Source organism: Paramormyrops kingsleyae, chromosome 1 (genome assembly GCF_048594095.1).
Source record: "Paramormyrops kingsleyae isolate MSU_618 chromosome 1, PKINGS_0.4, whole genome shotgun sequence".
NCBI lineage: Eukaryota > Metazoa > Chordata > Actinopteri > Osteoglossiformes > Mormyridae > Paramormyrops > Paramormyrops kingsleyae.
Genome location: NC_132797.1, coordinates 6,702,662 through 6,715,127, shown reverse-complemented (window position 1 = coordinate 6,715,127; position 12,466 = coordinate 6,702,662). Strand labels below are relative to the sequence as shown.

The following is a 12,466-nucleotide window of genomic DNA, read 5'->3' as shown; positions in this document are numbered from 1 at the left end:
TGTTTCTCCAAACGCAGACACCTAGCTCCAGTGTCCTGTCACCTGGCCTAAAGGGTCTTAAAACTACCTGAGCAGTTTGCCGCGGGAATAGCTAAAAAGTCATTGGAATGCTCATGCTAATCAGTACAGTGCGAACTATAATGCAAATATAACACAGCAGTCTAAAATCATCTAACTGAAAGGAATCGCAATATTAAATAACTATTGTGTTATAAACTAAATCTGATCCAGATTTTAAGTAGCTTTCGATATTTTTATTGAACTTGAAATCTATAATCTTATTTTTAGGAAGACGTTGTAAGTGGATAATGATTAAAATGAAAAACTGACCCGCTGAGGCCTCACCGTGCGAGTAGGTAGTGGCCGTGCCACTGACGCTGAAGCGGTTCAGGTTCAGCCGGTGGCTGGTGACGTTCTTCTGCGGCTGGAACGCGATGATGTGAACCTTGGGGGCAAACAGGCAGCCCAGCACCACGAAGCCACTCAGACTGACCGATATGCACATGGTGGTGGTCTGTACCTGAAGCGGAGCCAGACAGAAACTCATGAGCGCCCCCTCCAGGTCGCACTGTCATCAAACAGCACAGCGGAGACGCACGGTGATGGATAGCTGTGATGTAACATCCCAGAGGCCTGGCTCTCTGAAGCTGTGTTTTTGTCTCTGTCAAACACGGAAAGCCAGCCTGACATTTGCACTTAATTAAAACGCTACACAAATGTGCCCGTATGATTCACTTCCTGTGTAACTCAGTTCACTTGTATTCTAAATCCCATATTAAATAACAGGCTGTTCATTTAAAGGGGTAGCAACACATTTCATTCCAAGTTACTCGTGTGAGTCATTACCTCAACCTAAATAGACTGCTGTCTCTCTAAATTTTACACTTAAATTACTACACATCTTGCAGAAGTGGTAAATGTTTAAAACACCTTATAACTGTTTCATAATAGATTTCTGTGATTTACATATAGATTAGGTGAACTGCTATATGTGTATGCATGCAGAGTGACTTTGAGCATGTTTAAGCTTGTTTACACATACTTTAAAGCTGATTGTATCCAGTTTTTCTCACCTACATGTTTTAATTTATCTGTACTTCCTTATTTCTATAGCTACCTGTTTTACTTTTATACTATTTTAGTGTACACTTCACGCCACCAACTTGCACCAAAACAAACTTCTTGTACTTTTTGTAATTGATGAATAAAAGCATTCAGATTCTAACATAGAGCATAATAAATCAGTGGCTGAAAATAATCAACATAAATCCTATGAGCACACTGCAATGTGCTTAATACTCCAGACATGAGTATATTACTTTGGTGAATTTAGCATACGAAGTAGCCACACCGTATCTGTGTATCTGACGTATTGTTGCTAAACCCATTAGGCAACACAGGCGGCTATCTAAGGCACCGTCTTCTATGGGGGATGCAAGACAATTTCACTTTGTCTCAGGCAGAGGGCGCCAGCGGTACGGCTTGCCTGCATGGGCTGCAACTGGTACTGAGCTGACGTTATATTAATGCCTTCATCTCACGACCGCGCTCAGCCTAATAACTTACTCTGTAGTCGCTGGAGGTCACGTAGAAGATGGGTAGGAAGGCCAGCCAGATGATGCAGGTGGTGTACATCGTGAAGCCGATGAACTTGGCCTCGTTGAAGTTCTCGGGACACTTCCTGGTCTTGAAGGCGTACACGGTACACAGGACGACAAGCAGCACGTCATAGGCCAGGGACAGCAGCATGCTGGAGTCGCGCGCGTTGCACTTCAGGATGACCGTCTCGCGCTTCTCCGGCAGGGTGAAGCGCCGCGTCCCCGGCGCCTCCAGCAGCAGCCAGATGGACACCAGGAGCAGCTGGACGGAGATGAGGCTCAGGCAGATGAAGACCTGGGAGCTTGGGCTGATGAAGCGCGGACGCTGGGCGCCGTCCTTGACGCCGCCGAAGATGCGGGCGATGCGGTTGGTCTTGGTGAGCAGTGCCGAGTAGCAGACGGCGAAGGAGGTGCTCAGGCCAAGGCGGCGCAGGGCACAGATGGCCGGCGATGGCTTGGCGATGAAGAAGAACGTCATGGAGTAGGACATGAGGACGCCCAACAGCAGAATATAGCAGAGCTCACGGCCAGATGCCTTCACCAGCGGCGTGTTGTTGTGCCGGATGAAGATGCCAGCTACCAGGGAGGTGCAGATGATTCCCACACAGGCGATGGCCACAGGCCCGATGGCCCAGGCATCCTCCCACATGATATAGTCCTCAGGCAGGTCGTAACAGCCTGTCAGGTCCTCGGTCGGCCACTGGCCAGCCGTGCAGGGCACGCAGGTCAGCTCGTCGGCCAGGTACTCGTAGGGCTCACACGGCGTGCAGATCCAGCAGCAGAACTCGCCCGCCTGCATCTTCTTCATCTCGTTGCGGGCGCAGGGGTCGCTGCACTGCGACGTGGGCACCGAGAGGCGGGGCCACTGCATCAGCTCGCTGTTGAGCGTCAGCGTCTCCGCCCACTCGCCCACATGCACGTAGCCGTACCTGTCGCCCCGCCTCTGGTAGTTGAAGATGTTGTAGCGGCCCATGCCGTCGCCGAAGGCGTCGAACTTCACCACATTGTCCACGCCGGACGGAGAGAAAGGTGCTGGGGAGTGAAAATGGATTTTTTTTTTTTACGGTCAGAATCGGCGGACATGATGGGATTTCACAGTCCGTGAAGACACACCACTGCATCGATTCCTATCGTATTCATCCTCGTGTAAAATACTGATTGAACCTTCAGGAAATCATTAAAGGACCAAATGCAATGTGACACGCTGTTAATTTAACAATAAACGTGTCATATATATGAACAGTACCAAAGCAGGCCAATTTTTTTTTTTTTAGGTGTGTTTGAGGCGTGTATGTCTCAGATCTTCTCTTATTGGCGTAACATATAGCTTCCTTGTTTTTATGTAGCTTGACTAACAGGATCTATGACTTCCAAACTTAACAAACATGAGACATTTAATCGTGGAAAAAAGAGAAGAATACGCTATCTTGTAATATTTCGGCCCTGGCCAGAGGTAGTGGACAATCTGTTGGACAGATGGGGTGAAAAGCAAGACAGTCGGTCCTTTGGTGACGTCGATGATCGAGTTGCCAAATAGCTACTATCCTACCCCCCCCCCCCCCGATTCTACAGGATAATGGATTATAAGAGGGCAGGAGGAAGCTAGGGAGGGCATGAGGAGGTGACCTTTGACCTCAGGCCTCCATGCACAGATCATGCAGTGCTCACAGCTTAAAATACACCTACTGCACTCACCCAAGTGTGACCTACAATGCTCTAAACACAGCTCACCCCTCACAGTTCATCACATAGTCTATACGGTTCTCTGAATTCTGCGTCCGAATAAAACATAACACATCTACCCCCAATCACCTCCCTGGATATGACAGAAACCCAATACATCTAGTACAGCATATATCTAAAAAACAAGATGATATTGCCTTCCTAACCTGGTCCATGTTTTTCAAGGAAGCATCTGGAAATAGAACTAATATGCATCCGGATTATCATGCACACCCCATAAGAAATACTGTATCTGTAGTGTGGACAAACCCAGGCAGGGCTGCCTCCCCCGGTTTCTCATAAGTGATCAATATGCCTCACTTTTCATTGAATGTTATAGTCATTTTGTCAATAAATATTAATTGCAACTCATTTGCCTGTTATTTGTTTTGAAAAACTTCCATTAAGATTAAGTGAACGAAAAAAATCATATTTATTCATGATCAAATCGCTGTTTTTTACTCTTTTTTTGGAGTAATAACGTGACATTTTATTGATTGATGGGTTTCTTTACTATTTGAGGAGATTTGTGATTTATTAAAAATCAATACCTGAACAGATCGCATGCCACCTTAATTTCAACTAATGGGTTACGCGGATGTTGAGAAATTCCCATAACTATATGTGAACTATATGTGGAATAACATGTTACCAAGGGAGCAGGCGTCGATGGATTGGATCCATCAGTCTACATATTTCTACCTCTAGGGGGCAATAATGCATCTAAAATAGCGCTAAACTAATCCGGAGGATCAGGAAATGCTGTGAAAAAATGCTTGATACGTCGCATGACTTTCAAAAGCTTTATCCAGGAATAAAGAGCATAAACTAACATGTGCACCAAGCAGCTGTATCCCTACCTCAAATCGTATATAATAATGGGTATAATTATCTTTTTATCGTTAATGGGCATGTGAAGTCTCAGCAGGAAATGTTACTTAATGAACATTAAAGAGGGCATTAAGGATGTATCATATTCCGCTGAGTGTAAAAGAGTGTGAGTATAAATATGATCTTGATCTTCATTCTAATACCCTCCATACTACCCAGCGAAAATTCCAGTATCTTGAGCGTCTAAACCAAGCAGGCGCTCTTTTACCGGACGCTGAAATTAACCGCGTTAGAGACGCCGGCTTGATGATGCCGCTAATCGTCGGCTCCCCGGCTTGGGGACGCGCAAATCACCCAGGCAGGGCCGGTCGTGCTCCCAGGAGGCTGGAGGGTCCAGTGCAATGGGGACATGTTTCACTTAGTCCGCCCCCATACATCTCGACGCAGAAAACATGAAGATCTAATCTCAGAAATATACTGCTTACCAAGACGGAGGCCAGTTAACGCAGTGAGCGGTTTTATGGACTAACGGCTGCCATCAAAACGTTAATACAAGGAGCTTATCGGATCAGATCAAAGCTCATGAAAACCAAAGAAAGTCGGCATTTCTTCGCAAATATCCGCATAATAACTCAAACGCACATTATGCCTGCCTGGTTATAGAGAATTGAATGCATGCAGATAATGAACCGATTAAAACCGGTTTGTATCATAAAAATAAGGACAACATAGTTGTGTTGGTGGGGAAAGAATGAGTTTATGGTCACTATCTACGCAAGTATCTTATTCTGAAATGGCTACTGGGGATTGTAGGCTGAGATAAAGCCATAGCGCTTTAATACCGCCTGCTGAATCAGAGGGAAATATTAATATGGCTTCTTGAAAGAGAATACGATTGTTTAAGGGAAGAGTGTTAAACTCGGGTCTGAAGGCCCTCAGATGCCATTTTCTGTGTCTTAATTGTAATCTACATATTATTGTGAGAAGCTTGCTTAGGAAGCAAGGCTGCCAAATTTGGTCAGCTGACTGGAGTGAGATTTTCAATTCGAGACAGGTCTGCACACCCATTTTACATGTATATAAGAGTTTTATTATCTTGTAAATAGCCTATAGGGTTTGCAGGCTGCCGCAACGCTTTTGACGTAGCTAACTTTAGGTTTAATAATAGGCCTAATATAGATTTGCCGTAAGATTTCTTGGGTGAGTCTGAAAGCATGAGCGTCACGCCAGATGCGTGAGAGTCGGCGACCCTGAGGTTAAAGGAAGAGGAGCTCTAGGCTTCTGTGATACTCCGTACAGTATTTCCACTTGCTGTCAGTCTCAGCTGCTTGCATCAGTGCTATGGGGAATAGACGTTTGGTTGTTGTGTTACAGCTACTGACAATGCTTTTCGTTTCAGAAACAAAACTGACATGTTAATCATGCTACATTTGCCGAAAGCGAGTTAGCGATGTACACATTTGTTGCTGGGTATTCCGTTTCCGTTCAGTGTTCAGGCTTATTACATAAATGAGCATTCCCAGGATTTGATCGAGCAATAGGCAGAATCCAAGTCCCTATAAATATGGTCACCAGTAGGACACAAGCGGTTACATAAAGTCGAGAGGCAGCGAACGGGCTTCTGAAAACAGTTGACAGCTCACGATTTCTATGGGTAAAATCAGTAGCGTATCACAGGACCTGCGGCTAGAAATGAATCGTAACTCCAATCGTTAAGATGCCGATGTTATTTACAGTGATTCTGCAAGGATTCAAAGCAGTTCTGCTCCCAGCAGGGGCGGTTCTGGGGGGGGGGGCAGTGCCCCCGCCAAGACATGCAGCCCCCCCCCCCCCCCCCCCCAAATGTGTATGCTACTTGGATCTGAAATAAATGTATTATTACTATTACTATCATTATTCTGAGGGTTAAGGTAAGCACATTTTCTTGACGTAATCTAAACGCGGGAGCCCCGGGGTGCTTGATCGAGTGAAAAACAAAGTTAACGACGAAAACAAAATCATCAAACTTGCGGAAGTGAATCATTGTCATTGTTGACACACAGCAGCACAACAACACAATATGTCCTCTGCATTTGCCCCATATGTGACATAGCAGCGGGCAGCTAATTCTACACCCGGGGAGCAGTGCTTTGGGGCAGTACCTTACTCAGGGTACCTCGCTAGTTGGGGATTCAAACCAGCAACCTTTCAATCACAAGAGCACTTCCTTAACCATTAGGCCGTCACTGCCCCAACCATGACAGACTAAACAAGAAATCAGAGTGAGATACATAACTTAGCGGTTTTCAAAATTGACTTTTGCTTCTTAATGCTGGCAATCTAGTGTAAGTAATACTTGGAGGACATTCAGGTCAAATGCATCTGCCTCCCCACGAATGTCTTTTCCACACCTCACACCTTTCTAGGTAATTTTTTTTTTGCTAGATTTAGAAACGCTCGTTTTGAGCTGTGGGGGTGGATGGGGCTCATTTTTGTACCTGAAGACCAGACGTGTGAGAAAAAAAAATCAGTCCGTCTAGCACCTGTGTTTCTGATCTCAAAACTAGGTAGATCCCACACACTCCTGGGGAGATGCCTCTCATTAAAAAGACGAAAACAAACACCGGAGGATCCTTGTCGGATTGCACTTAGGCAACTTCCCTAGTACCGCTCTTTCCTGCAGAAAGGAAGTCTGCTGTTTGTCCACGTCGGACGCGCTCGCGCTCCTGTAATTACACGTTACCTCCAGGGAGAAACGGGTAATATTTGGGGAGAATTACGTATCTCCTGGCAACATGTGACCGCAGAACCTGGCGACGAGTGAACTGTGGATTTTCGCTCTTGTTGCTTGGCTATTGCGACTGGTTTCATAAGGTGTGTTTTCAACTAGCTGTTAGCAACTAAACTGCTAATGCTGCAGGCTGTGCCAACACGGACATCCATTATGCAAATTCCAGCGCCCCAGCATTTATGCTTTCTAAAAGACGGCCTCTATCCCACAATTATATCGAAAACGTCATTTTCAGGGAGGGCGCCGTAGTTTTCCAATAGTACAATTACAGCAGTGCATCAGAAATGAATTCTTCAGGCCTTAAACCGTATGAAATATCAAAATATGCAATGTAGTTGCAACACCTGGCCAAGAAACAAAATTTTCTTAGGATTAACTCGCATACTAATGCTGGCTGATGTAAGAAAAAAACTGCTGAAAGATGGAGATTGAGGCAGATTTTTAATTTACCGATGTACTGGCTAGAAAACTTCCTTAAGGCTCTAAGTTTACATTTAAGACACCATTAACTTGTATGTGAGAACCTCTTCTTCATGTTCTTATGAATGATAATTTTTTGTCACCCTTAACCGTGGTTCGCCATCGTCTGCAACTACATTTGTGCGGCTAACTTTATATTACGCAAAATGGAGAGGTGCAGTAAACAGCCCCCATATTGATTTTCTGAGACCAGCTTTATGTCTGTCACTTAAACAGCCTAGGTCCAATGCCCGCCCATCAGGAGAGGAAAATCGTGCAATGAACGCATCCTGCGATTCCGATGTGTGAGTGTGGCGCACATTGGGAATCAACCTCACATCCAATTTATTCTCGTTCCTCTAGTGGAGTGGGTGTGTAGGATTGTGTGTGTGTGTGTGTGTGGGGGGGGGGGGGTCTTTTTTCCCTCCAGAATGTTTTTTTTTGTCATGGCCAGATGCTCCGTGTGTGTATGTGCGCGTTTTTATTAATTACGGCTCGAGATTTCTATTCCTCCATTCGTCGGCCACTTCTGGCGAGGCTCGTGATGCCTTCACAGGGACGGGACGTTTTTATTTAAAATGTCTATATGCCAGTGAAGTCTCAGTGGCAAAAGAAATTGTCTAGTTAAGTCAAGTTAAAGGTCTCGAGTAATTATTCCTACAAGAGTTGGTACTATTGTCTGAATTTAGCACTATAAAAGATATCTTCTTAATTCATAAAGGGAATATCACGTATTGATTTTCTGTTTCTGTTATTAATTGTAGCTATAGCGAGTGTTAAGAGCGTTAGAAAGTAAACAGCACAATATGACTGTAGCTATAGATGGGGAGTAGGGCATTTTTTTGGGGGGGGGGCTGTGCAAAAGGCAGGCAGTCGTGTGTGAAATGAAGTGGGTGGCACACTAAACGTCGTACAATCAAACATGCAAATGCCCGTGGAAAAGGGGAATGAGGCGTAATTTAATATAGACGTCAGTCACGCGCTCACGATGGCGAGAAGAGGGCGCTGTTATCGGAGCCATCGATCATTCATCGCTCAGTGAAATGATCTGGGCTAAGATGGATTTATTAATACCAGATTTGCTCCTGTGTTTTATTAAAAAACAGAGCCGGGAAACACAACTTGGATACGTTTCCCATAGACCCTTCCAAACGTGGGATATTTTGTGTATCTCCAGTGACTGCAGCTTTTAAAATAGACCATGCAGTGATTTCTTGACTACTCCTGCGCAGACATCTTGCTTCCTGCGTGCAGATGTAGCAGTGCGTGCTTAAATCCGTAAGGAGGGCGTACGGAGTGAGCTTTGCGGTCATTACTGGCGGTTTAACCTTTCATTTCTTGACTAAATATTGTCTTGCAGACATTTCGTTGCAGTCTGGCACAGTACTGGGAATGTAAGCGCAGGGAAAATGGGAGAGACAACCGTGTTTGTTTGATCAAGAGCGCAGAGGGTGGATAGATGTTGGGAATGGGTGCCGTATGATGGCTTTAAAAATGTATAGGCTAGAGTTATCCTCAAGATCGCCCTCCCCCCCCCCTCCCCACTGAATAAATGCCACAGCTGTGGAAGATGAAAGCGTGATGTGATGCTGTTTTACGCCGGATTCAGAGTAGGGGGATGGTGTCGGGCGAGGCAACCGTCGGATATTGCTGGATTTCCGCTGCGACGCAGTATCGCTAAGCCATATGCAACACTGCACTGCCTGAAAACGACGCGTTTAAATCTGCTGTTTAAAGAAGTCTGCGCTTCTGGACGTCTTGTCCGTCACAGAGCGCTTTTCTGCTTCTCCCCTCTGGTGCTTTGGTACCTGCAGATGGTGTGTACTGCTTTTGGACGTGCATTGTAACAGATGCTCGGGGGGGGGGGGGGTAACGTGACACACTTGTTACGAGTCGCTGTGGAGGCGTGTTGAGGGATCTATGCTGTAAACTCCTTTTCGCACTTCCTCACATCCTGATCGCTGTATTTTTTTTATCCTATCCTGCCATTTTATATCACTTTGTACTCTGTTCAGCTTTAGGGTACTTTGAATTTATTTGTTCTGTCAACGCATGTGGCGTTTTATTAATCAAATCTCCCCACGAGAGATTCAAACTGTATTGTCTTGCATGTCCGAGTCCTTTACCGATCCCCTCCCACCTCACCCAAGAAAAACCCACGGGAATTTCTGCTGCACTTTATGCGGGAGTGGGGGTGTCATGGTGATCTTTGCAATGAAAGATAAAAAAAAAAAAGCCATTCTGCTGACCCGCTACATTAAAGCGTCGCTCTGTGGGATTTTACAAAAAGCTGGGACCGTGTGCAAAACAGCGGACGGCTTGTCATTCATTATTCATGGCGATCGCCGTAATCACCGGCAGCCGAGTCATCTGCTTAATGGCGATTATTACCGTCATAAGCGATGGCGACGATGAGCTTTTATTAAGCATACCGGTGTTTAGAACTGCTTTATGTTGGGCGGTTCAAAATTCTCACGCATGTCACTGGGAAAAAACGCCAGAACAGGTCACCACCGGTCTGGAGGGTGGGGATGGGCTCTCCACAATTACTCAGGAGAAATGGGTGCGGGGTTGAAAGTTAAGTGGTCCCAGACAGCTCTGCACACCCTGTTTTAATTCCCAGCTTGGAAGACGAAGATGGTGCTTTTGAAAGAGGGGCACGCCGGACACCTTATCTGCACCTGCCCACCAGGGCTGTTTGTGGGGATGTTTTTTTTTCTTCCTTTTTTTAATTTCTTCCCTGTCATCATTCAGTTAGCAGGTAGGCTTAAGTGTGAAATAACGATTATAGAAGGTGGATTTAAAATCTCAGTGACCAGCGCCGTCCAGTTATTTTCCGCCAGTTTAACCTTTTATTTTTTGCATTTGGAGAGGGCGCAGCACAGGAATAGTCTATCTCCGCGATTCTTATGCAAAACCCGGTATTCAGACTAACCGCAAGCCGACTTAAGGACGGCCGTTAATTGCTTTTTCGCCCTGCCGAAGCACTCACCCCTGAAGTTGACGTTGAGCAGGTAATCCCTGTACAGCTTCCTCCCGTCCAGCGGCTTCATGGCGTCGCATAGGCGCGTCGTGTTGGCGCACAACGTCCGCTGCATCTTGTGCAGCGCGTGCGCCATGGCGTAGACGGCGTTCACCACGAACATGATCTTGGACTCCTGTTCGAAGTTGGTGCGGTCTATGGCCAGGTGCTTCCCACACGGCTTGCGTGATGCTTCCCCACCCAGTGAGCACTGGAACTTCTGCTCCCAGAAGTCCTTGTACCAGGGGTTGCGTCTGTTCTTTCCCGGGTCCAGGTATTGGAAGTAGCGGCTGAATTCCTCCACAGGATGGGCGGCCAGCTCCAGCGTGATGGCGCCCTCGGCCGCTATCTCGTGGCCCTTGACAATGCTCTCCTGCGCCCCCCAGCCATCGCTGGCGATCCAGGTGAAGGAGACGGCTAGGCGGGCGGCGGCGGCCAGCAGCTCTCGAGCGTCATCGCTGCGCATGAAGAGCACGGCCACGCGGGCGTTGGGCTTCTGCATCAGCTGCCGGATGACGGCCTCGTATGACTTCTTGACGTTGGAGCGGCCCACCTTCTCAGAGGTGGCGATGCAGATGTTACGCAGCCGCGCCTCCTGCTCGAAGGCCTCGATGCCCGTCTCGCCGTAGTCTCCCTCGGACGCCACCGTCGACACGTACGTCCAGTTGAAGAAGCGCAGGATCTCCGCCATGGCCTTGGCCTGGTAGAAGTCGGGAGGCACCGTCCGGGCGAAGTAGTCATAGCGGGATTTGTCGCTCAGCTTGGCGCTGGTGGAGGCGTAGCTGATCTGGGGGATTTGGAACAGCCGCAGCAAGTTGGCCACCTGTGGGGGGGGGGGAAGAAATTTTGGACCTATTAGAAGCTAAAACTACACAGAGACTAGCATTGGAACCTCACCTCCGGGGTTCTGGGTTCGAATCCCATGGAGTTTTCATCTTGTCCCTCCACTTTGGTTTCCTTCTGCACTCCGGTAACATGCAGTTTGGCGAATGTCTTGGGATATAGGTTCCAGACTCCGATCAACCCATTAAATGATATAGGCGGCTGCCTAGGGTGCCATCTACTAGGGGGGCAACTTAGCAAGCCGATTTCACTTTGTGTTTGGGGGCTGCTGGCGGTGAAGCTTGTCTAGGGCGGCATGTGGGCTTTGACTGAAACTTCAATTTGGCCCACATGTGTTCTATATATCTATATATTGATATCTGTACGCGTATATCTATATCTAGATATCTTATTGTTCACTGTTGGCTATAGGCTAAGGTACAGCCCCCCCCCCCCCCCAAAAAAAAAACAGCAGTGGTGATGCCCTGAGTGAAAGTGAAGATAACTGTGGTTTTCGTGCCCAGAGATTCAGCTTGGACCTGGACGGACATGTAAACGCGGATGAAGATGGGTGTTTGCACCAGTTGAGTACTCTGTGACTGTGACTGTTTTTACTCAACTGGTTGGTTGTAATGAAATCTTGGTCAGGATTTGTACTCTCTGGACCTCAAATCTCCACCTCTGGGGATAAGAGCCCTTATCCGAGGGGCTGAGGTCATCGGTCCCCCAGGGTCTCCTCTGGGAGCGAGAGGCCGGATCCCGAATTGTAAGGAGATTAAGGATTCCGGAGCAGATAGGGAGGCAGCCCTTTTGTGTGGGAATGCAAAGTGCTTTGGGGGGGGGGGGGGTTCTTTCTCAAGCTATGCAAATACTCTCCTTTCTGTCAGGAGAACTCCCTGGGTGCTCTATAACGGCACGCTGTCCCAGCCTCCTTGAGGTGGGCCTTGGGGGGGGGGGAGGGGTGCGGTTTGTGTGGGCAGGGAGACCTGGAGGAAAAGACTGTGCTGAGGGAATCCTTGCCGTTCACAGAGAGCTTGAATCGAGCTGGGCTATGGCGAGGTTCTGAAACAGCCATCTTTCGTGGGAAAATGAAGCAATAGCTTCAGCAGAGATGGTAGAAATTTAATGTATGCATTTGCCAAATTATGTAATATTGCCATATAGCATTATAATATCGCGTGGGAGCTTGCAGACGTACGATGTCAGTGTACCCAGTATCTCCTGATGTTCACTCTTTCCTGT

The 12,466-nt window shown here is 47.1% G+C and overlaps 1 protein-coding gene across 2 annotated transcripts in view; it reads right to left on the bottom strand.

Moving 5' to 3' along the window:
- LOC111842401 (metabotropic glutamate receptor 3-like) overlaps positions 1 to 12,466 on the bottom strand; it is a 28,119-nt gene that overhangs the window by 2,325 nt on the left and 13,328 nt on the right. Inside the window, exons 3-5 of one of the 2 annotated variants that reach the window (XM_023808965.2) lie at positions 10,373 to 11,225; positions 1,567 to 2,630; positions 331 to 520 (exon numbers count right to left, since the gene is read on the bottom strand). In XM_023808965.2, coding sequence (XP_023664733.2) covers positions 331 to 520; positions 1,567 to 2,630; positions 10,373 to 11,225 — 2,107 coding nt within the window. The remainder of the gene's footprint in view (positions 1 to 330; positions 521 to 1,566; positions 2,631 to 10,372; positions 11,226 to 12,466) is intronic. The other variant, XM_023808966.2, reaches the window with a different exon arrangement.